This window comes from Drosophila elegans, unplaced genomic scaffold (assembly GCF_018152505.1).
Source record: "Drosophila elegans isolate 14027-0461.03 unplaced genomic scaffold, ASM1815250v1 contig_149, whole genome shotgun sequence".
Taxonomy (NCBI): domain Eukaryota; kingdom Metazoa; phylum Arthropoda; class Insecta; order Diptera; family Drosophilidae; genus Drosophila; species Drosophila elegans.
In genome coordinates, this window is record NW_024545513.1 from 4,734,649 (window position 1) to 4,761,287 (window position 26,639).

General features: G+C 36.3%; 1 protein-coding gene across 10 annotated transcripts in view; it reads right to left on the bottom strand.

Annotated features, from left to right (window-relative positions):
• Positions 1-26,639, bottom strand: part of LOC108136205 (protein kinase shaggy) — a 54,096-nt gene that overhangs the window by 16,113 nt on the left and 11,344 nt on the right. For 2 of the 10 annotated variants that reach the window (XM_017257206.2, XM_041709549.1), the window contains exon 1: positions 4,047-6,109. The exons of 3 other annotated variants lie outside the window; for them this stretch is intronic. In XM_017257206.2, coding sequence (XP_017112695.1) covers positions 4,047-5,742 — 1,696 coding nt within the window. In that variant the 5' untranslated portion in view covers positions 5,743-6,109. Of the gene's footprint in view, positions 1-4,046; positions 6,112-20,216; positions 20,232-22,032; positions 22,224-24,887; positions 25,574-26,639 lie in introns of those variants that run through there. 5 more of the 10 variants (XM_017257207.2, XM_017257213.2, XM_041709572.1 and 2 more) reach the window with 5 other exon arrangements.

The following is a 26,639-nucleotide window of genomic DNA, read 5'->3' on the forward strand; positions in this document are numbered from 1 at the left end:
GAAAGCCCTCAAAGTGCCAAGAAAAAAAGAGAAGAAAATAAATGGCCAAGAACATAAAATACAGAACTACAAAACAAAAAGCACAGGAAGAGAAATCAATAATAAGAGAGGTCCATGATTAAGAGAACTACTAAATAAAAATTCTTTTCTTTTGCAGCTGATCAAACAAGTATTGAATTCAAGTTGATAAAAAAAAATATAATATAATAAAATAAAAGCACAGGCAAATCAGCAAAGGAATACAACTGAGCAAAGGCTAAAAAAACATTTCCATTAGCGTGAGTAATGGAAATATTAACACTAATCTTCTGTCAAATCGCTATCAACAATATTGTACTGTTTATATATACAAATTATTTTTGAACAGTTTTAATCTTTTTCTAATCCGATTACTGACCAAAACCTGTCTCATCTTCTAGGAAAAATTCGTTTCACTGAAAACCATAACAATTTCTTTGATGTTTTAACATTCTTCCAAAAATAAACGAGATATGCCAAATGTCTATAATTTATGCAAAAATGTATAATTCAATAATCAGCAAACGAGAGGCAGTGTGTAGATGCAACAACAGGTTGTATGGATACCTCTCACCCCTTTTTTCTCTGATTTTCTCCCCAATCTATAATCTATGCAACAAATTATAACCAGAACAACAAATTGGTCATTGGCACAAATTAATACGAAATATGCTACAGCTGAGGAGGATGTGAAATATACAGAAGTTGGGGAGATAAACAGCTGTCACACGCCTTTTAGCTGTTGCCAACCCCCAATCTCCCCCCAGCAAAGACTAGAAAAAAATAACAATATTTTTGCCTTTAAAAATTTCAAATCAATGGGCAAAAGTATATTTAAGAAACGTGGGGCAGGGCAGGGTAAAAAGGAAAGAGGGTGAAGAGGGCAAATACAAAACAACAATCGACAAAAAAAACATCAACAAGACAAGGGACACGCCTCCATTTGGTCACAAATTTAGTGAATTTGCGAATGAATTTACACTTATACACGTATGCTGGTATATTTGTACCACAAAAAAAGAAGAAAAAAACATTTCACAAGCGCTCCTCACTCAATATATGCATGTTGTTGGGCTTTGATATTTTTGGAAAAGTTTTTTGCTCTGTCATCCGTTTTATGAGACGAGCGCGTGATTGTCGAGCGTTAACACAAATAACAACAACTAACGCCGCGTAATCTCTGCTCCCGAATCCCCAATTCCTCCCAACCCACAAACCTCCCCCTCCGAAGCAATCAGTCTTTATATATATATTTATATATATATATATATTTATATATATGCAGATGGCTATATATAATCAGAGCTGTAAGCAATATAGCCGCGTGCTTCTTGATCTTTTTACTGATGATCTCTGATCATGCAGGCAGCATCAGCTTTAGCTTTATAACTTTAGCTCTGCACAGAGAGAAAAAACTAGCATATAGCTTATTCAAACGGTTATTGGTGATTTGGAATGACACTTTCTGGAGATATGTCAATGCTGTACTTTTAATATACTCTACTAAAACGCTATGATAAGACAAATATTTAATTTTACAATGGTAACTGCTGATAGGAAATGGTATTTAATGGTATTTAAACCGTATTTTTGTAAATGCTTTTATTGAGATAGTCATGCATTTTTAAGACAAATGTTTATTTATTTAATTTTACAATATTTACTGACGATAAGAAATGGCTTTACCTTGAAAAAATTGTATAACCATATATTATTTGAAAAAATCACAATGTAAAGAAGTTAATTTAAACTATTTACGAGGGTCATGATTTTTCTCCCCGTGTAGGCAAATGATTAGCTAAAAAAAATCTGTTAGCCTTCTCCTTATCAGTCAGCATCTGAGAAAGCTGCAAATCACTTATACGACTGGACGGATGGAAACTGAGACAGCAACCTAAGCTGCGGATAATATAAGATGAGATGAGATGAGATGAGGATGTAGTTGATACTGAGGTGACAAGCACGCTGTGACACAGTGCCTTCCATAAAATATAATCGTAATAAAGGGATTGCTACTTTTCGCACCGCAACGTTAACACGCTTCGCTAAGCTCCCAGTCCAAGATTTCAAAATGATGCAACTGACAACCAGTTAACACTGCTATATATAACATTCGTAATACATAAATATGGCTATTTGCATTGCAGTTATCCAATTGTAATGGGATCTTAGAACAAAGGGCTAGAAAAAGTATCCGACTATGGCAAAACAAAACTATCGAATGACTTTGGATTATAATGGGAACATTTGGTTAACAATAATTTGCCTTCTTGTTGAAACATTCGACTTTTGGGTTAATAAAATAACACTACTAACACTTCATAAATTCGACAGTCACTTTTTGCGCACTATCGAGTAATGCTTTGGAAATCTCCGAATGAAATCATATATATTAATGCAATGCTTGCCAGTCATAAAGTATAATGTGTAAGTTAGTAGGCGAAGAAATCAACATCAGCTGGCGTAAATCAGTGTTGTTGCCCTGCTCATGCCGTCCCTTTCTCTCTTCTGGCCTTCCCGTCTCTTTCTTCCGCCCCTTCCCGTCCCACTTCACTGTATTTTTCTTATCAACGACAATGCAACAACAAAGAAATATGGCCTGTTGTAGAACATGGACGAGAAAATTCCGCTTTTCCTTATCGGCTGACGACTGCTTTTCACAGTAAAGCCAAGATCACTTTTTATATGGCAATAAAAGGGAGAATAAGATCACATATTTATATATGTGTGTTTTTCCCCCAACGTTTCCGCTTGTGTATATTTATCTCACCAAAGAAAGAAAAAGCTTGACAAAGCTATCAAAAAATACATTCGTTCATCGACCCATCTTCTCCACGGAATTTTTTTTTATATGCAAATTTTATATTTTTCCAGAACATTTAATTAAAAAGGAATGTCATAAAACTATTATCGATCCTCCTTCTAACATCTTTAAATTACTAATAAAGAATTTTCACTTAGTCCCCCACAGTGAAAACCTTATCACTTTTCATTCAATCGCCAAAAATTTCCAAAACCATACTTATCTATGTATCTCTGTGTGTATATGTGTGTGTACATAGAACAATCTCACCCGATACGATAAGCCCTCCGGAGTTTTGAGGAATTTGTGTTTCACTTCAATCAACACTTACCTACAAAGAGAAGAAAATAAACGGAAAATTTTAGAAATCACAGTTTTAAACAATTGATAACATTTTATGATATCTTGTCAGACAGTAAAAGACTATTAGAAGAACTTTAAATGCATAAATAAATCGTCTTTCAAATATTAAGGCAAAGGTAGGTCTAAGGCGGATATCTAGACTTCAACTATAGCTCAATACTTAAATAAGTAATAATAATTGATAAATAAATATATTTATAGAGATAATTAAAAATACAATTATAATGAATTATAATAATTCCACCACCCACTTGTTTTATTACAGCCTTTAAATAACGTAAAAAAAATAAACAAAATATTACAAAAAAAAAAAAAACACTTCAAAAACTACTTCAGATATCGAAGTAAAAAATAAATATTTCCTCATCGCGGTAGACGGGAATCCCCTTAAACGTAAATATGTTCAAAATTATATGTTCGGGACAAATTTCTCTTGTACTGAATGTCTGGTATAAACTGCCAATGCGTACTTTTAAATCTTTTTTCACAACTGCTTTCAATTATATTAAATTACCATAATTATGAGTCTAGTCTCAAATAATTTTTTGAACGAAATTAAGTTGATTGCCCAAAATTGAAAAAAAAAAAATTTTATTTAAATGTTTAAGCTTTACAACTACTTTTTATAGAATTATTTAAAAGTAATTACTGAAAATTGTGTTAGCTCTTTTTTGAATGTATGCCAGTTTGCAGTTTCGAATTTTTCGATCGTAACTTTGTTCTACAATTTTGAAGCAGTCCTAAGAACTAACATATTGTTATAAAACAATTTCAAAGTATTTAATTAATAGATCCTATCTGTATTTTTAAATTTTTTGTACAATTTAAGAGCAGTCCTTAGAACTAACATGTCATATTTTACCTAATATGTTTTTGAACTTTTGCACCACTTTGGTCCAACTGACGCAGGACTGTGTTCTGGCCAATTTGGCAGTCTTAACGTTCTCGCCGCTCTCATCGCTGTCCGCATCGGCATCTCCTTCGAGTTCGGGCTCGGCTCCCTGCTCGATGTCCTCGATGTCCTGGTCCTGCGACTGATGATCGTTTTTAGGGCGGGTGGTGGTGGTGATGGTGTTTGCATTGCTCTGGGGGATTCTATCGTAGTGGTTGTCGTGGCTGTGGCGGCGCATCTTCACCTGGCCCACGTCACGCTTGGTGGCATCCACATCCTCCTCCACATCCACAACAAGATGATGATTATGATGAACATGGCTAGAGGGTGGATTGGGTACCGAGTTATGTTTGCTCCTAGAGCTAGTATCACAGTGTGGTTGTTGTTCATCATCTTTGGTCTCACCACTGGCCGCCAAATTGGAGGCCACGGTGGTGTTTCGCTTCTTGCGCTGCTCCTCGCTCCGCCTTTCCCGCTTCATCATCTGCTTTTGCTGCTTGGCCAGCAGTTGCTTTTGCTTGCGGGCGAACTTCTCTCGCAGCTTGGGACTGCCGAACTCGTCCAGGTAATACATGGTATCCTGAAGGCCATCCTTGCGATTGATCAGCTTGGAATCAATGTGCGGATCCTCGCTGATCTTGAGCAGGGGAAAGTAAATGTGGCCATCGGTGGCCAGACTTTTGGCATCGCGACGACGTGCCGCTGCCGCTGCCACTGTAAGTTCCGCCTGATCAGGTGGCAGTAATCGGGTTTTGGGTTTAACCTCCGACTCCTTGGCCTCCTCCTCCTCTTGTTCCGATTTGCTCTTGAGGTTTATTATTATGCCCGACTGACTGTCCGACTGGTTGTCGGCCTCCTCGACATCGTCGTCCACATTGACGCCATCGTCCTCCTCCTCGATCTCCACGTCATCATCACAGATATCCACCTCATCGATGCGATCCTCCACATCGAATCCCTGGGTCCCGGTGCTATTGGTACTCTTGTACTTAATGCGACTGCGCAGGATGTTGTTGCCCACCACAGTGCTGCCCACACCAATGACCACGGGATTGTCCACGCTGCTACTGCTACTGAGTTCCAGAGCGGATGAGGCCCTTATCCGCTGCTGATCCTCAGCAGTCGTCTCGGAGCAATTGCTGCCCAGACTTTCGCTGCTGCTGTTCCCAGCCTCCTTTGAGTTGATGGCATTGTGACCAGGTTTTCCCACACCACCGCCCTGAGAATCCTTGACCTTTGACCGCGTAACACCGTTCTCGATGCCACTATCTTGACTGAGCAGTAATTGCTGACGCTGCTGCTTCTGCTGACGCCACTTGCCGCCAGGTGGCGCCTGCGGCAAGCTCAATGAGCCACTACTGCTGCGCGGTGGCGGCAATTGCAACTGCTGCAGTTGCTGCTGCGATGCACTGGAAACAATTACTCCACTGTCCGCCGAACCCGTCGACGTTTGCGATGAGAAGCGTTCGCTCAGCGGTATTTTTATGGGCTGGCTTGTCACGTTATTATTATTATTATTATTATTATTATTGTTGTTGTTACTGTTGTTGTTGTTATTATTGTTGTTAAGGGTATTATTTGTATTATTATTGCTACTGGCGGCGGCTGGCAATAAATTGTGAGCTGGTGCAGCTCCTGCTGCCTGGGTTGTTGTTGTTGTTGCCATCAGGTTTTTAATTGTCTATTAAATACTCTAGTGATTAGAGTATTTTCTTGCTAGTTCTTTAGAATTAGTTAAGTGTGTCCCAAGCTGAGCACAGTTTTGGGGAGTTAAAGTGTTTTAAATCACTTTTTATTTTTGTTTAACTTTTTTGTCTTCGCGCTTCACAGTCACATTGCCTAATTTCATTTAAATCAAACAAAATAACAAATAAGTGGTTGCTTTTGATTTGGTTACACTGATTTTTGCTGTTATAGCTGCATTTTCGAAAACAAACTTTTTCTATTTAGGCTCTCTGGCTAAATTTAGCCCAACATTGTGGTTTGTTTTTTGGACACCGTAAAAAAAAATATAAATAAAAGCCAAACAAAAACCATTTAAATTTATGCACACTCACACGAAACAAAAAAAGGCAGAAAGAGAGAGAGAGATCTTTGTGATTTTCAAAATTTAAGTGTCTATTTTGGTTATTTATTTCTGTTGTCTGGTCTGTGTGTTTTTTTAGCGTGCAACATGTGCGGACGCTTTTGAGGTCGCGAATGAACTGAGAACTCGACAAACTGAGAAACGAGACCGAAACTCAATCGAAACTGAGAAACAGACACACACACAAGAGCGAAACAGAAACAGAGCGAAAACGGCAACTCAAATTCCAAATTATTATCGCTGACGCACGCACACACACTCACATGTGCAGGGTGATGGAACGTACGGTACTGAAACACTACGCAAGCACGCAGTGAAAGAAAGAGAGGTGAAGATTAACAAGAAAGAGAGGGGAAGAGCCTTGAAGAAAGAGAGGGGCCAAAGAACCAGAGCGAGATGGAGAGCAAGCTTTTCTCCTCAGTGAAGTGCACAACGGAATTCAATGGAATCAAAAAACTTGCAGAGTCCGAAACTCAATGGAATGAAACACAGCTGCAATTTTTGCGTGCGAAAGTGATGGCAAAAACCAAAACTGATTAGCTTTCGGAAGCCTCCTTTTCTTGAATTTCCCTTGCGTGTAAAGCCTTAATCTTATCACTACTTTTATCAGCATTAAAAATACTTCACTAAAATCCAAAAAAAGAAACAATCATAAAACAACAAAATGCCTTTTTTATTTATTTATGCGTATGGGTATTGTTTGTGTTGCCGGACCCATTAATTTACAATTCTACTCTTTTATTGAAGTGCTAAAGTGCGAACGTGTTAAATTAAATAAGAACAGAAATATAATGTAAGCTACATCTAAAACAGAAATGATCAGCTTGAAAATAGATACGGAAATGTTTCCAGCAATAACAACAACATTGTAATCACAATCGCCTACTAAAGTAAATAATAAAATAAATTAGTTAACATCTACATATGTCTCTAAAAAAAGAGGGACAAGCCTCTATAAGATTGTCTAAATATGCAATATATACCTGATCACACGACTTTAATAACTATTTTTCTTATTTCAATATATCAAACTTTGTAGTCAATGTAATTTAAGAACTTCAGATAAATTACTTGAAAGGATTACTTGAAAAAAACAAAGGCAATTCCGTAGCTACAAACAATTTAAGTTCATGAAAAAATAAATAGCAAATTGGTTTAAATTACCAGAGGAAAATAATCTGCGTCGCAACTTTGATGTTAGTACGATTTACCAATTGGTACCTTACCAACTAGCTCCCAACTAATATCATAATGGGGTAAAGGACTTTCAGGAGAAAGTGTTTCGAGAATAGAGGACATTGTCGCATTACCACAAATTATAGGAGTGTCCGCACAAGCACAAGTCAAATTGAAATAAAATGGAATGGCTAACCAAGAAAAGGACTTCCTAAGCAACAACGGTAAACGTATAGAAGTTAAACACTAACAGAAAAAGCAGCATTGGTCGGCAGACAGTACGCAATAGACCAAAGACAAACCCCATAAAAACAACAGCACAATAATTGCATGTGTCGTTGTCTCCGTCAGTAGAGTATGTCCAATCCCGCCGTACACGATATATGGTATATACATATATAGTATATAGTATATGGTATACGGTTTCAGGTTGAAAGCGGTTTTGCAGACGATGACAAGCGCCCAACGAAAGGGGGGCTGGTGAAAGAAGGGGGCGGGGCTGGGAATTACGGAGGGTGCTTAGGTCAGTTTGTTGGCTTAGTTGGTTAGGTCATGCAATGGCGCAAAAAAACAAATAGAAAACGGGAAAATAATAATAAAACAAAAGAAAAACGAAACCCAGCAAGTTGGGGGGTGAACTAACAAAGAAAACTACAGCGACAACTCTCTCTGTGCAACAGGGTGAAGCACTTTGGGACAGGGTGATCACTAAAAATGTCAACTAATATTATCCAAAGTTCCAAGATCTTCCATATCGCTACCCTTTTAAAAAGCTTTTTTTAAGGGCAAGAAGCCTAATTAAATACTTAAAGGTAATTCTTTTAATTTAAGATAAAGCCTGTCATACGATCAAAATCTAACACAACAGTCGTACGATTAACATCAACATTAAATCATTAAATAAACCCCAGATGCAAATGGGTGGGTACTACAAGAGCTCCAGTTAGTATATTTGAATTGCAGGCAGCTTTCTAAACCAACTAACCAGATTTGTATCACATACCCGCTAACCCAACTATGGTATTTTTACGCCCTGCGACATTTCCAAACCTTGGATAACCCATTCAAGACTTTGACTTTCGCCCTAGCTGACATTTTACCTTAACTAAAGACCTCAAGCCCGCAGTAATAGCAACCCTTTTTCTTCGGCCACTGCGTCATTTGCCTTTATTTTTATCGACTTGACATTGAGCCTAGAGTAGACGCAGAGCTCCTAACCCATTCTTTATATCTATAACTCAATACCTTTTCTCTAGCCATAAGAAGAGGTATTATAGAGCCGAGGAAAATTATTTAAGGCTAAGACAATTATGATTTGTATAATTTAAAACCAACAATTTATTGAAATGCATTACTAGTTGACACCTGGGTATAGTATAGTAACCGTATGTTAAATAAGAAAACTTGTTGTCTCCGTAATTATCATGATCGGACAGTTATGATATAATCTTTTGGAAAGAATGCTAATTTTCGTTTACAATTTCTGTAAATTTTACAACTAACTACTTTAAGAAAAAACCAAAAAGTAATCCTGGACTTTCTTAGTTATTTCCTATTCGAAAAGCTATTATTTATTGAATGAAATTTTCATTTGGCGCCAGGTCTCCGGCTTGCACTGGTCTCCACGTGCCGGTGGGTTCCAGTATCGAGTCAACTTCAATTTGAATAGCAAATGAGCTGGGGACGGGCTTAAGTGATGGGGATTCCAGTGAAAAGGAGAAGCGGGTCTGTGGGTCTTTTGAGGGGCCTGTTAGCCAGCCTAGGGGTTGTGGTTCTTGTTTACTTGGTCTTGAACTTGCATGTCGATAATGCGCTCTGACATTTACCGTGGTTGGTAAGTATTCACAATGGTAATTGCCCAAAGACATGTTTTTACGGGCTATTTTTACAGGGAATTATTGATTCTGAATGTGGGAAAAACGTCAAAACAAAACATGTTTTACCGCTCGTTCCGTGCCCCTTTTTTTGGGTCTAGGCTATCGAACTGAATCGAAACTAAAAATAAAATGAGAGGCCGCATTCGGCATCGAAAGTGAAATGAAAAAAGCAAATAAACTAGACAGAACACATAAAGCTTAAAAAAAAAAAAAAAAAAAAAACTGGGAGACCCAAAAATACATTCAATTCGTTCCAATCCCACTGATTCACCGCCGCCTGTTGCTTACACGGCAGCGCCATCTTTCGGGTCCCTTATGCACTCAAGGAAAGTGAAAGTACAATAACGAGAGCGCATAGAATAGCATTTTAATAGAACAAGAGCCGAAACGGGAATAAAAAAAGAACAAACAGTACAATATTTGCATTCCATTTGGGAAAATAAAAAGGAAACCCGTTGGAAATATGCGCATCTGTTTGCCAAAGACTCGAGTTTACCAAAAGTTAAACAAAAACTAACAAAAAGAGGGAAGGTTGTGGGGTGATACCAAAAACACGCGCAACACGAGAAAAAACAACATATATTAAAAATAAATTAATAATAAAAAAAATCAAAGAAGCTTGTATTGTTGTCGCTATCGCGGCACTTCCTTTGCCAGCTGCTAATGACCGAGTCGACAATCAATAATTAGAGCAGACCAAGGCAATTAACCCATGAGACTGCACATCACATTCACACCAGCGTCGATCAACAACACAAAGCATATGACTTCGATAACAACAGCTGCTGCACACCGATTATAGCGATAGCCCAACGGAAACGGGTTAATTTAAATAAAGTTAAGAAGGGGACAAAGAAAATGTGTTAAAGATATTTTACTACACTGCAGAGTTGGATGTTTGGTGTAGATAGAAACCTGAAGAACAGCTTTTAATTGTATGTTTTTGTGTTTATACCTTTCAACTCGTTTAACCTTAAATATTAATTTTAAAATATTTTCATTTACTATTGAAGCAGTGGTACCAATTGAAATCGGTTTATAGAAAACAATGGCAACAAGACAAAGCCGTAAAAAGCCAAAGACAAAAAAAAGCGGAAAATTGGAAAAGAGGTAAAGCGGGAAAGACCGAGAAAAACAATATTATAAAAGGAATGAGATTGAGAAGGTATAGAGGAGAGGTGCCAAAGCCAACACGCGATAAGTGAATGCCCAACCCTGCTAACAACCGCCACCCAGTTACCACCCACAATTCCTTGTCAACCACCCACTTTCCCCTCGCCATGTATGCACACATATAACGCTTTCAGGTTCCAAATGGCAATAAGAACAACCAAAAACTGGTAAAAACCGAAACGACACACGCTTAACGTACAAACTGCGTCTTCGGGAATGCGATAATTCCTTGTAAATATCCCATTATACGTACAGCAAATGTGTAAATATATAGATTGGGAAATCAATATAAATAAATATAATTTTTTTTCATGCCCCTAATTTGATTAGGGGCATGGATGTACACATATGTGTTTGCTCGAATTATTAGAGCGGCAATTATATGATAATTATTTAATATACTTATATTTAGCAACTTGACATACAAAAAACAAAGAAACTAAGTGAACAGAGTATTTTCCATCAAAGTTCAATTCCATAAACAATTGATTAGTTTTTTCAGCAGCTAAACCTATAAATCAATAATCGAAATAAGTGATTACGGCAGAAACAGCGGGAAAGACCCATGACCAGATTTCATTTAAACAAGAGCACTAAAAGAGCCTGATAAACCCCAATACTATATTCTTCAACAAATAATCTACTTATGTATCAATAACGAATTGTAAAGGCATAAAAAACAACTTGTTTAGAATGGGTTATTAACACTGCAGAAATCAGTTTAAAAATAATTATTGGTTAAAAAAAATATCAATGTTTGTGGGTTAATTCTTTTATAATTTTCGAACAATTTTAATTTCCTGACCCAATACATGTTATTTTTGTTTCCAATAGCTTTAGGAAAGGTGACCAGAGGCAGCACTTTTAGAGCTCAAATCCACTTTGATTCCTTATTAATCCGTAATATTTTTGTTGCCAAAACAAATACTCTCCTGCAGCAATAAACACTTTTCAGTGATGAAACTAACAGCTACTAACACAGTAACAAAATGATGGCCAAACAAAATAAAGAGACAGTTCGAGGCTCTCATCGATTAAATATCCCACTCACGTGAGATTCACTTTCAGCCTTTAGCCAATCACTCACTTCGTCCAAATTGCGACAAACAAAAACCAGCGGATAGTGAGTGGGCTGAATGTCAAGTTTTCGCAAAATCCAACTACTAATTGTCGAGTGACCTTGCTTCCAGTGGGCGGAAGTGGGAGGGACCCAACTTCTGGCAAAACCACACGTGCACACTGCCAATTCATGCCCTAATCTTATCAGCAAATAAAAAAGGAACAATAACAAAAGTTCAAGCAAATTGCCTAATTAATCAAAAAATAATATAAAAAGCGCTTAGCCCGAAGTGAACTTTGGTCATGTGTGTGTTAAGTACTTTTCCCTGTTAATTGGGAACGGGGAACAGAGTGAATTGAAACAGGAGAGTTTTATAATAAGGCACCCCGGATCATGTATCGCCTATCTATATGGACCCGTCATATTAAAGTATGCATATACATATATACACATAACAACCGAGAGCAAAGATTAACTTAAGTTGATAAAGAGCTGCAATCCACTCTAAAAACCTCACCCCATATACAACATACCCCAAAACCCCTACAAAAAAAACCCCCTTGTTGTTGCCAAGTTCTTTGTTTTCAGTTTTTACTGCACTTGATTATCATAATTACATGACAAACAACAACAATGTCGTATGGCGTAATGTAAACAAATAAACAAGGCTAAGAAGAAGCATTTTATTTTTCACATCGATAACAAATTACAAAATATTTTTGTTTATTTTTTCTAGTTGGAATTTATGGGAAAAATCATGGCTCCGATTTTAAAAATAAAACGAAACAACAAAATTTGCATATAAACAACAACATAATGAGTCAGCTTATAAAGAGTGATTGTATATTTTAAAGACTAACCCTTATTAACCCCATGTTATTGAAACTCTTGTATAGATAATAGAATTGTTCAGTTTTATCGTTCTATTTTTAGCGATATTTTTTAATATATATTATTGGTATTAATTAAAAATTAATTTATTTATGACTCATTGGGAATTTCCTAATAATTTTGTTGTAATGGTGTGATACTCGGCTTATGAAGGATCTTAAAATGTCCAAGAAATTCCCCAAAAAACCGCTTTTAAATTACACTAAATCCAGCTGGGGAAACCCTGAAACAACAGTTGCCTCAATGGGTTATAGCCACTTACATTGGCATTGGCTTAGTCACTATAAATTTTTTACCCATTAAACAACGAAGAAAACAAAAAAGACAAATTAAAAGAGCGCTGACTAAATACAGAGTTCCAAGTACATGAGCTGTCCCCCAAAAACAAAAAATCAAGCCAAGAAAACCGAGAAACAAAACAAAAAAGAAAAAGTAAGCCAGCGAACTCCCTTAACCTGTATTTTTAAAGCCCCTATGCCATAAATCAAAAAATATCTACTTAAATTATAACAAAATATTATAAGAAACTGTGCCAAGATATATCACAAAAAAGGAATGCAAAAAAAATTTCTGTTAATGTAACCACAAAAAAAACCACAATGTTTAAGTTGTACGCAAAAACATCAATTAATTTCGTCAGATACTTTTTGAAGCGATCATTGGGAAGAGAGAAAATATAACAAAAATTAAGTGGCATGAGAATTGCAACATTTTGGTAACTCTAAATTATTTTATTTTTTTCATTTGTCCCACCATTAAAACAAAAATAACCTAATTTATCAAAGAAAAGGGGAAGCGTGTCTGCACCACGTAAACCAAAATTTGGTAGTATATTAATAGAGAAGAGCCAACCCCCCTTTTGTTTTTATTTTATGGCCCACCCCCTCTCATTAAATAAGTGAACCATGTGTCATCAACAGCAAAAAATAAAAATAAAAACCACAAAATATACAACAAAAATCGAAACATTAATGAGCAAAAAAAAGCCGACAAATGCTCTCGTGAGAGCAAAAATAAAACGGCTCTCTCTCACGCATTCCCCCATCTCACTCCACACGTACATTCCCCCCTCTCGCTCCCACCCCCATTTAGCCCCACAATGACGCAATGCGTGGCGGCATTTGCGTCAGGCAATGCTGAAGTTTCTGTTTCTTGCTCGCTCTTTTCTTCTCTCTGTTTCTTAAAAAAAGCCTTTGTGTTGTTTTTGTTTCGATGCCCCCTTTTGTTTCAGTTTCATTGTGCTTCCCCGCGTTGTTACTTAAAATCGAAAGCAGGAAAGCGAGCCACCGAACCTATTATACAAAGGTCAGTATTCCCCACATGAAGAACAGAAAAAAAATCGCCAACCTAAAGATTCTAGAAACTTCACCAGGTTAAACTAAAAATAAAACAAAAAACGTATTTTCAAAATGTTGTATATAAACAACACGAAGTTTTTATAACATTTTTGTAGAAGTCAGTGGTCCCTTCTTATCTCACAAATCCAAATTCAACAGAAAAAAATCATACCAAAAGTTCACCTGTAATTTAACATATTTTAATTATTTTCACCTAAAACATTGTAAGTTTTTTTTCGTTTGTATAATACTTCAAGATTTTATTTCGATTTTATTTGAAATTAACTTTGATTGAATAACTTAAATATATGTTTTTTGGTTGGGCACCTTATAAGTTGTACTACTTTACTCTGACATTTACTCTTTAACTATAACCTTTAAACTTCAATCCAGAGTCCAAGTCGTACTTTAATACCCTCTCTTGTCCAAGGGTTTTCGCCAGTTTGTTTACCCCATCTATGCTTTGCCGAGTCACGAACCACATAAACACTGTGGTATCTGGCGCAGAAAATAGATGACACTAGACGGCAGACGACAATAACTACTATATGGAGGCGATAAGATATTCCCCAGACAATCCAAATACCCGACCCACTTTTCGCCCAAGTTCTAGTGCACTGAGTAAACCCAAACAACAACTAAGGCCAAGATGGGTCATATTCAGTTCAGACCAGACATGACCGGTAACCGCCGGTAACAAAAATCTGTATTGAATTTACTACGAGTTATAAATGCCACATCTCAAATAGACAATCGGGGGCGTTTTAGGTGGCACGTGATACACGGATTATTGATGGACCCACGATAAGTGATAGTTCCAATATCGTATATTTACTTCGAGTAAATGGCACGGCGGAAAATGATTTCGGCGCATAAGTAATACAGTGTTAATTGCAGATCAACCACTGGAAAAGTTGTGGATCTTTCTTTTTAATCAACAATTTGGAGTCACACACACAATGGACTTCACCTCGAAGCCATTAAATATTTCCATCCAATAATTCATCCAGTACTTCCCTTTATGTCGTCTCTTTCTGGCCGGGGCTGCTAATTTAATTTGCACGCAAACAAGCTAGAAGGGGACGACGCTAGGAGTGCTAGAGATATGCTAATTGTGCACGCTAATTGCGCCAAAAGATTCGCAACGAAACGCAGATAATATATCTGAAGAAGAGGAACGTTTCGTGTTCCGTTTCACATTGTTGTGCAGCAGACTGGAAAGTTTTGGCAAGCGGTGAAAAATCTCTGTGTAATCGGTGGAAGAGGGGGGTTGCGACTTAGTTGGTCATGCGATGATTTCGTTAGACGCCACGCGCCGTTGATTAAACGTCTTTGGCTAACCCATTGCAATCCCCTTTTCATTTTATCTCCCCAGGAATTTGCATCAAAAATAGCCGAAAGGCGAGTGATAAATAATAGGTGCCTATTTTTGGACTCGAATCGTTTTCATTGTTGATTGGTTAATTAACGGCTGGTTAAGTGTTAAGTAAAACAAGCTGAAACGAAATGGCCTGGAACACTAGCAGGTACGGTCAAATTATTATTACAATGAAATTGTGGAATGGAACAAACATATCTTAATATTACAGTAATATTACATATCTTAATATTTCAACGAAAATAAATCAAAATAAAGGATTAATTCTTCTCCAATCGTTTCAAATGTTACTGTAAGTAAAACATTCTTTTGAAACAATAGAAAAGAACGCAGCCAAGGCCAGATTAGACCATCAACCTAAGCAGCTGATTGGAATGAACAATAAACGCAACAAATCAATCAAGGCAACTTAAACAGTTGGTAACTTTCTAAACGTTTTAAGTTTTTGTTGTTTTGCTTTTTCTTCGCAGCCTTCGGTCAGCGGTCGATAATCGGCCTTGCCAATTGGGGGGCGGGAACGATGGGATAGAGGAAGGTGGGCGGCGGAGTTGCCGACACCACACAACTGGTTTTCATGTGGTTTACTGGCCTCGCACACCAAAAAATACACCAACCAACAAAAGAACCGCAAATGGCCAAAGCCAAATCCGAGTCTCGTTTTAAGTTTCGCGTGCTTGTAAGCCGCAAAGGTTAAAAGCGCACCTGAGGCTATATATGCTATATATATTGAACATTATCAATAGAACGAGACGATATTCTCCATTCACCCTGCACGAATATTTATAAAGAGGAGCGAGGCGGCACAAAGGCGAATGCTTTTCCGCCATTTCCACATTCTCGCATAAATTAAGTGCATTTTTTGTGTTGCAGTATGAATTTCCGCGAAATCGGCTAGAATGAAGTAGAACAAACAACAATTTATCGGGGCAACAACCCCCCGGAACCAAACACCCCTTAATTGACAACATTTCCATGTAGAACTCAATTAACAGATTAGTTTCAACTTGACAATTGCAGTCGACAAATACCATCAAAATCAAAACCCGATGACAGTGGTTGATAAAATCAACGAAAACCGGCAAAACAATTTTCACCAAAAAGGAATAGTCAATCTTTTTTATTAAACGTGTTTTGATTTAAACTCCATTTCCTTCAGGTTTAATATGAACTTCTAAAAAAAATAATCTTAATAACATATCTCCAAAATGTAAGTTTTCTTAACTTGCAACAGGTGAAATTTTAACGAAAACAAGAAACTTTATACTTTAAATTTTAAAAAATCCGACAAATTTAATTTTAATGCTGGTATGGTAATGGAAGTCTTTCCCAATCGATTTGTATGCCCCACACACAATCCCAACAATCCAATCAACGGACGAAACTCACTTAATAGAATTGTATGCAATAAAAAATAAGATAATTAATTGGTCGAAAAAGCAATTTCGAGTATGGAATAAAGTGGAATAGAACAGCGCGGCTGTTAAAGCTGTTGTCACACTTTTATTAGCCGAGACGTCGTGTGGCTTCTTGGCCAGCTTTTTGTATCTAACGAGCTGTTAACGTTATTTTTATTTAACTGCCTGACAACTTTCCATATTCCTTTCCCTTGCATTATATAGTCGATTCGATTCGATTTGATTCCGTATCATCCCAACCTGCTTTTGTCATTATTATTGTACGTATTATTTTGCAAATTGAAGTGAAAAATGTTAATTAAACGATAACAACAATGCGACAACGTCAGCAGATTCTTTGTGCCAATGTATGTGTCTTTATGAATTAAAATACAGTCCGGATCGGAAAATTAATGAAAAGAATCGATTAATCAATGATACATTTACATAAGAGCATATCAAAAACATTGATTACGTCTTCAATCAGTTAAATTAAATATTGCGAAATTGCTTATTTAAAATATTAAAAAAAATATTGCGTTCTATATCCAAATTAAAAAAATATGTATATAACAAAAGCCAACAATATACAAATTCTTTACCGGAAACTGCAATGTTCCCGTATTATGAAACGCACTGTATTCGCATTTGTAAGTGTTGTCATTATGGGGTTTGCACTTTTTTTTTTTGCCATTGGCCGTATTCCGTATATTGTTTATTTTTCGTTTTTTTTTTTTATTTGCAGTCGCAACGACATTTCTGGTTACCAAAAATGTCAAAACCCCAATTCACCTCCATAAATGGGCGTGAGAAATCGTCGGGGGCAATATAATCCCGACTTTTGGTCGGTTTTTTGAGCGCGTCATTACTACCGTCATTATGCGATAAATACAAATACAAAATAAACCCAAACATGTAAATCGAGACGTGAAAATATTTATAAGGGGATCAACGTGAAACGCGTGGCTCAAATGAAACATAAGTCAGCTGACTTTGCATCAAGTATGAGAGCAATGGTAGCTGAGAAAGATATAGGGGGAACTTTAAGATTATGAACATTCGAATCGGTTTTAATGAACTGATCGGAGTTTTCTACAATCAAATTTAAACTTTATTTTTGATAGAAATATGTAGATAGGCAACATTTAAAAATAAGCTTTGATAAGATTCTGAATCGAATCATCCAATACTTTTTTCCAGTCTCTCCGGGCAGATTTTTATATACGGTATGCGAAAAATTATATTTTTGTTGTTGAATTTGGCGGTACGTCATGCAGTTTTGGCCCCCGAAAAAAGTCTGACGAAAGCAAAGCTCCCTGTTGAGAAGCTTTTTGAATGAAAAGCTCCGGAGGTTAGTTCTCCTTTTTTAATACTTTATTCATCTGCCTTGAACCATTGACACATTTAAGGCGTGGGGGAGTAAAAGAGAAGAAAGAGCGGAAGAAAGATATAAAGAAAGAGATAAGCTTAAAAGAACGAGAAACGATTTGTCACATTAAAATACAAATTCTTTGCCGTAATAATGAGAAAGAGAAAAAAATTGGTAAAACGCAACCAAAAGAGAGAATTAACAGACAGGAGAAAAAGAAAGGAAAAAAGAATTAGGCGAATCACCAGAAAAATCAACAAACAAAAAACGCCAAACGAAGAAAATTAGCAAATGCTAACACACACGTGTGTGTAGTGTGCAAATATTTCTTCGCCTGTGCTATTTTTATAACACGAAACAAAAGTTAAAGAAATTAAAACCAAAAAAACTGAAGCGAAAGACCGAGCAACAACAACCACCCATAAAGTAACTTCGACTTCGACTTTTTGCCTTTGGGGGGCACTCAAAGAAGAAGAACGAGTGGCAGGAGGAGGCGGAGGAGAAGAGCAGCCAAGGAGGGGCAAAGAAGAAGGAGGAGGAGAAGCCGGCACAGTTCATGCGAATTTTTTTTGGGAATTTTCCACTGGCACAGCGACAGCAGCAACAACATGAATAATTCACTTTTGGCCCAAGCCACTATACACACTAGCGGTCACACTAATAGACACCTAAAGTAATATAATACACAAACAAGCTCTTAAATTTAACAAAAATCGAAACACTTTACTTTCAGAAAGTTATAATAGGGCCTATTATTTGAAAAAAAAATATTAATAAAGTTGGAGTTATACAAATAAATAAGGCTATTCAGCTTTAAAATTGATTAACACTTTTTTTTGGCCACACTCAGCTAAAATGGTCACACTTAAGTGTCAAATAAACCTGTTGACTTTAGTAAATTATGAAATAGTAATAATATTATCGTAAATATTTGAGAAAGCAAATAAAAAAATCTATTTAAATGTGCTCTACTAAGTGTAACATCTAGAAGAATTTTACAATGGGACTTTTGTTAACACTGTTGCTTCCAATTTTCGTCTTACGTAAATTTAATTTACTACACTTAGGAATTCGTAAATAAATTAACCATTTGATTAGCATAGTTGACTGACATAGAGATCAGTTTTCTCGTCTTTATTGGTAAGGTAGTAGCTGTTAAAACTTCCAGATTAAATTTTTGTGATATAGTTTAGTCTCCCCCCTAAATCTCAATATTTACTTCAAAGTTATTTAGCTTTTTGCACCTATTATTTTGCTCTCTGGTGCTATCTTTGCAACCAGACGCATATTTCAACATTGTCGCCAATAAGGAATTGCATGCACGTACTGCAGCGACTTCAACAACGCCTCCTCCCTCTGATCACCATAGCTAAGACTACTCATTGAGGAACATTTGCCCATAAAAGCAAATGTTGATCAGTGGAATGAAAGATAGAGTTCGAGGGTACGGGGCACTGGGGAAGAGATAGCCACCATCCAACGCCAATTATCGGGAAGACGCAGCAGCCGCAGTAACAACTACATAGAAAACAATTTAAATATTCATGATTTTCTTTTGTTATATTCATACTATATTAGTATTTTAACAATTGATCAATTTGTAGCAGTACCTTGAAGTACTGCCAATCGACACATATGCTCATCGTATAAATTAATAAGATATTCAATCTTTTTAACAAAAAGATCACAAATCAATTTTATAAATTAATATAATTTTCTGGAGAAATAAACTAAATTTATTCTAGACTTCAAAATAATTCAATTTCTATGATAAAATCATCTTTAAGATGTTAATTAAACTAATTCCTAAGTTAAGCAACCTTATTTTAAAGTAATGAAAAAAACTACGTTTGAACCATCTAAAATTCAAGATTTAATTATTTTTATCTGTGTACGCTTAAAGAGTAACAACGATACAAAAACAGGTTTCAAGACGACGCCGCATCGATTCGCCACTTGTTGTGCGTCTTGCGAGGGAAAGAGGGGTGCGAGGGAGAGGGCAAGCTAACGAGCGAGATGGAGAGATTGCAAAAACTTTTCCATTGATGAATTTTTAGCCACTTCTTCTTCATTAATTTGCTAGTGGAGCTGCAGCAAAAACTTGTCTATATAATATTTATATAATGTTATGGAGTATTTTAAAATGCCTTCTAGAACATTCCTCCGACTACAAAAATCTCCCAAAATATAAGGAACTGTGTGTGTGTTAAGTTTAAGTAGCAAATAAAACATTTCACAACGCCTTGAAATAAACTCCAATTAAATTGATTTTTTAAGCTCTTTTTTTTTCCTCATTTCCTAATGGTGTCACAGACGGCCAAACCAACAATGTGGCAACTAATTAGATTTCAATACATATTGAATTCTATTTATTTGTATTTGTTTTGGGGACACATTACACTGCACACTGTTGACACAAAAAATAAAGAAGAAATAATCAGGCGCGTCACGAATTTGTTTCACTTTTTGTTTCGCCGTTATTTTTATTATTATTATTTTTATTTTTTTCTTTCGATTTTTTGTCGTTGATAAAAGCACAAAAACAATAAGTAAATGGTCGCGGAACGCCGGGAAGAAACGCAGCGGAACGGAACGAGAGGAGAGAGTACGACGCGCCTGCTCGATGGATTCAACGCGAGTGAGCGAGTCGAAGCATCGGCATCCACATCACATTCACATCCAACACTCACATCCACCGGCAGCGCAGTAGCGGCGACGCCGGCTCCCCACGAGCACAGCAGCGGTTGAAACTAGAAGTCAGGCCGTTTATACAAGACCACTTAACTTTGAAAAATAATATTTAAATACAAGGTTAAAGGTACAGAATTAAGTACCATAGTCCTATTAAAAATTTGTATCAAAAAAACATTTGTTCAAATTTTGATCAGAAGTTTGTAAAAATAATGTAGGGAGACATTTCTGACCCCAAAATATTTCAAAAATATGAGAATTATTAAATGTTTCTTATTTTTTCTCCAATTTTTTTTTGCTATATATATACTTAATGTGTGTTTCTTAACGAAATACCATTTCATTTACCGCAGCTGTAAAATAACCGGAGAAATAAAACTTGCACAGTTGGCCACAAACTGTATATTTTATCAAGAAAAATGAAATGTTTTAAATTTTTTTTTTTTAAGGTTGATGAATTTTAGCGTCCTAAAAAAACTTAAAATAATAATAATAATTGTGAAGGACGGCAAAATTGATCCACACATGGAAAGAGAGCGGCAAAGCAGTCGCAGAGAGGGAACGTGAAATTAGGGGGGCAAGAGAAAGAGGGAGAGAGAGCGGGCGCGATAGAATCTCTAGTCAACGCAAAGCTAATTTGCATTAGGTGCGTGAAAATGTCAGTTGTATTCGTGTAGGTGGATGTGTGCGCAATGCACTGGAGTTTCTCATGTGTCGGTGACTTACGAAAATTAGGTAACCGAGAAAGAGATATAGAAAAGAGGCGGAAAAAGAGAGCGCGCGTGCCGGTGATTCAACAACACCATTGGAAGTGAAAAAGTGAAAAAAAAAAAAAAACAATGAGAGGGGAGATCGGGTGCAAGAACCGCTAATGCCCAAAAGACCTAAAAAGTGCAGCTAAGTAGTACAAAATGAACGCTTAATTAACTAGCGCTGCCCAAAAGTATGCAGGGACCAGGATCAAATGACAGTCAAAAAATAGAAAACATTGCTAAAAATTTTTTTTTTTTAATTTGTACCTTAAATTCTTTATAGTTTCTTTATACGTTTTCGTAAAACTCAATCAAAAAAATTTAAATTTTGTATAGAATACTTTTAAAAAATTATAAGTATTTTTTCCAATTTACTTATGTATTTTAAGAAATTATACTTAATACTATTTATAGCGCAATTACTATTATTTATGAAAAACAAATTGCACAATATAGTTTATTGCATTACAACTTTTTCAGCTTTGGGCCCTCTATGTAGCCTAAGCCACACTTATAACTAATTATAGATATTAAAAATGTTGTTTCTTAGTGGTTATTATTATGATATGATAAATACTTTAAAAATTATTGCCACACTTTCGCTTACCCGTTTACCCGCTATAAATAAGCAAAATGATGGTAAACTTACCTGAAAAGAAAGAAAAAAGAGAAAAACTGTTATTACAGATATCAGAAGAGGTTTTATAGATTTTATAGCCTTAATAAGCTAAGGGATAACTTTAGCTACAAACCAACTGGGAAGGACACTAACTGTTCATTGACTGGACAAACTGGCGGTCCAGATGTTTATTCGCCGGCAGTTTGGGGCCCTCAACGGCGGTACCCTTCAGTTTTACATCGCGGGTAGTGGATTGTTTTGTTGCCTTCTTGTTGGATGATATTTTTAATGATTCTAGACGACTTGGCTTCAGCTCAAAACCTATTCACTATTGCGCACTGATTTTGATTATTTTGTACAAAGCTCTCTTCGTGTTAGGCTAGTGGATTTGAAGGTGGCTAGGGTTGAGTAACGAAATATTTAACGAAAGATTTAAAATACAATTTTGACGTGAAAATCTGAAAGTAAGGTTCGCTTTCTTTTCACACTAACACTACAATTCAGGTTAAAATATGTAGCTGGCGATACAAGCGGAAACACGAGATAGGAGCAAAAAAGCCTTTAGTCTAGAAGACGACCAAAACAATATTTGTAATAATAATTAAACAATTTGCATTTAAAAACCTTAATGCTCACAAAATGTAGCTGTATACCAAAATATCCCATAGGTTGCCTCGTTTATCGTTTGCACATATTATATTATTCTGCGTTGGCTGTATTAAAATTCTAGAGGTCTGTGCCCTTGCCTCGATCTTATTTCTGTCGCTCGAAAGGAATTTCATATCGTATTATACACGTTTGCTTAATTTGATTTTCTTCAATTACAAACAACATTGATAAATTATGGATTGTTGATTTGGACCAACGCCAAGTGCACGCAATATAAAAACCGAAAAACGCATTTGGGGGTCGCCGATCGCATAGTCAAAAACAAAGAAAAAATGAGTGGAAGCTAATTTTGTTTACCCCTTGCAGTTATAGTCAAAAACTCCTACGCAAAAAATAGAATTATCAACAATAAGCAACTATTTAGACATCAAAATATTCTTTCTCAGCATCACTAGTATGCAGATCAAGAATACATGTACATGTTTTACCAGTCCCAAATTACTCCTTCTCATTTCTCAATTAGCCCACTGTATGGGTATAAAAGCGAATATTACAAATTAATGAAATTAAATAGAAAGCGGGCATCGGAAAATTATAGGTTCGAACAAATTTGCATAAATATTTATACGAAATCGAAATTGAAACAGAAACAGAGAGCCAAACAAAAAGCAACTGCAAAAACATTTGTGATTGGTATGCGGGCATACTACTTCTGCCCCTGCAACCCACCCGCCCCCTCCCACTATGTAGGTCATTATCTTGTTTACTCCGGATTGAAGTTGATGACGATGACGCAGTGTGGCCAAGGAAAGCGGCGACCGCGGCAGCGCTGTAAACGCACGATCCGAACTAAAATCAAAAGATTGCCGAAGAAGAAGAGCGAGCAATTTAATAATTTGAAATCGTTTATGCGGCAATAAATACACAAACGGCCCAATAACTGCACTTCTCGAACAGATCTACATATGTGATTTTCTTAATCTGATTAAGAATTGACATTTCTAGAATGTTTTTATTTGTAGTGCACTTTCAAACTCATAAAATCGTTCTTCCAAATTTAATAAGTAAGATCATCTATTTGTTTGCAACTTTAAATAACAACCATATACAGAACTGTTTATTAAATGTTCTGAAATGTAGTGAAATGTTCACTTTATGTATACATCTGTAACAATGATGTACGAAATAGAAGATAATTAAGAACTCAAGTGTTTGTATGTTTTGTACAAATTTGTTTTAAATCACATAAAGTACACATGAATTATAGTTTGCATGTTTGCTCCACAAAGCCTGAATTATATAAAACGTAATTAAACCAAGATCTCTGGAAAATAAAAATTCGCATATTTTTATACTGCATAAACGTAGTTGGCAAGCGAACGCAGGTGCATGATGAAAGCATAATAAAAATTCAGTAAAATGGGGCAGTGAGGGTAGTCCAATGAGGTGGCAAACTCAAGGTGGATTCGGGCATTTTAACTGAATCGAAATGAAATGAGCTGGTGGGGGTTGGTGCGGAATGACGCAAGACAACTGGAAGTGGATTCCAAGTACTGGAACATCCTATTCGAAATGAATGGAAATGGAATAGAGCGCACGCAATTATTTCATTTGCAAACTGCAATGCCAAGCAATGATGAGATGATGATGATGGCTTCCACCTTGATCAATTCGTTAACACGATGATTCCAGATTGAAACCTCAAAAATAGCGCTGTGTTTCATTTATTGATAATTAATTTTATGCAACAAAAGAAAAGGTACTACTCTTAATTAGGATCTATTCGTATAGATTCTTAAAACCTTAAATTACGCAAATCAAAAATTTAGTTTAGAAGTTATTAAGGAATCTGCTGAAGGAAGGAATCATGATAGTCTCGACACTTGACTAAAGTGTTCTATTTTGTTTTAAGTTTATTGCTTATAATCTTAGACATACTTAATAACTCATCTTTCAATTTGTTTAAAAATTCCAAGAATGTTTTTTTGGTTTTCCATTTTTCTTCAACTTGTCATCCTATAATTCCAAATTCTCACATATTATTTTTTCTAGATTCTCTCTTTTTGGACAGGTGGAAAAGAAACAGCTTAAGATTTTTTCAAAATTGAAAATATATTTTTAAAGTCTTAATTGAGAGTGCTAGCTATTCAATTCAAGTCAGTAGATAGTTTATATTACCTTTTAAATTTAAATTATCTTTACTTGTAATTGTTAAATTCAAATACTGGAAATTAATGTTTGCAAATAGCAAAAATATCGAATGTAACCTAAACTTATCTTGCTTGTTTTTATTTTGGCAGTGTGTTGTCTCCCTGATTTTCTTATAATTTTTCCTTGAAATTTTTGTTGTTTATTACGTGTTGCCTTAAGCGTTGTGATCTTTTTTATTATTGTTTTACCTTCGAGTAGGGAGCCGCGGTTGATCAACATGCTTCGATGAGGTAGGCGAGCGGAAAAGCGCTGTTGAATTGAAGAGAAGCGAAGAAGAAGAACCTGAAAAGCGGAAAACGCTGGGCAGCGGCGACGTCGACGCCGCTGTCGCAGTCGCTGCCGCGGTCACCGTCAGCAGTGAAGTGAAGTGGGTGGTGGTGGTGAATTGTCGGTACTGGGTTGAAGTTTTCAACTGTTGACCTTCTTTTTTTCTGCTATTTACTGCCGTTATTTTCAGCCGTCTATATTCTTGGCGAAAACTTCTGCAGCGCTGTCGGCGTCGCAGTCGCTGCGCTGTCGACTACAGCGCAGCAGTTGCTTATACACACACACGCAGGCACTGACACTGACACACACACACACTCGCTCACAGAACAAAATTAAAGTGACGTTGGGATTTTGTTTTTGCTTTCTTGGCTTAGTTTCGTTGCTTTTTCGCCCTTTTCTGAGGTGTTTTTGAGGTGGTTTATTTCTGCTTCTTCCTCGGCGTTATTTGTGCTTTTTTCAGCGTTTTTCCTGCTTTATTTAGTGCAAACTCGAGGCAGCAAATATGCGAAGCGAACCCGCAGCGAGTGAATCTCGATTGAAACTAAATTCGCAGCAGCGCAGCAGAGCGCAGCGGGGGGCAGCGACGCAGGCAGCGGCAGAGCGGCAAATTCAATTCCTTTTTGTGTGGTGTTTAACTTCAACTTTAATTTGTGGCGCGCGTTTTTTTCAGCGTTCTTCTCGCCACGAATTCCGTGCTACTAAAAATTTGTCTTTTTCGCTTCGGATTCCAAGCAAAAAAGTAGAAAAAAATATGTGAATAAAACAGAAAACAGCAGACACGACACGCACACCAGCGCAAGTTGAGCGCTGTATTGTATGCAGCAGCAGATGCGGCGAAAAAGGTAGAGAGCGACAGAGAGAAAGAGAGAGACGCGGCGAAAATCGAGGTGAAATACACATACAAACGACTACGAGCGTGGTGAGTAAGTGTATGTATGTGTGTGTAATCGATTGGCGAAGAAGAAGAGGCAAAGAGAGGGAGAGAATCATGAAATACTCTCTAAGAGAATGAATGAAAATAAAAAAAACTTTCTCAAAAACTGTACAGTGGGCCATTAAGCTGATTATAAGTAAAAAAAAACTCGGACATCGTATTTTCTGTATAGGTAGAAAACTTAAGCTCTTCGCACTCATTTAAAAGAAATTCATTTGCAGAGGGTACACCAAGGGAACTTATAAAACAAAGTAATTCATCCAAGTCGTAAAATGTAAAACTAAAACTTGTAATATATGTGAGTTACTTAACATTGTATAAACATTTTTAAAAGCTATTTCTGTTTTTTTTTAGTAATCAATTTTTTTTAATTAATACAAATTATTAAGACAAAAAAACAAAGTTTTGAATTGTTGGCATTATATTACATTTTTGTCCAAAAATTTAGGTCCGCTAGCCCAGTGTGCACAGGTGGTAAGATAGGCGGGGTAAGCACTGATAATACGATGGCATTTTTCGCGTATCGAGGGGCTAAAAACAGCCGTAAGCCAAAAACAGCTGAGTAACATACTCAAAAACAACAAATTAAAACATATAAAACACAACACAGTTAAGACTTAATTTGCCTTTACAGTATTACTCAATAAATTTATTGCAGAATCAAGTAATTGATTTTAGATCTATAAAATGCAGTAATTTATTAACAATGAGTTCATAAATAACTGATTTAAAAATAATC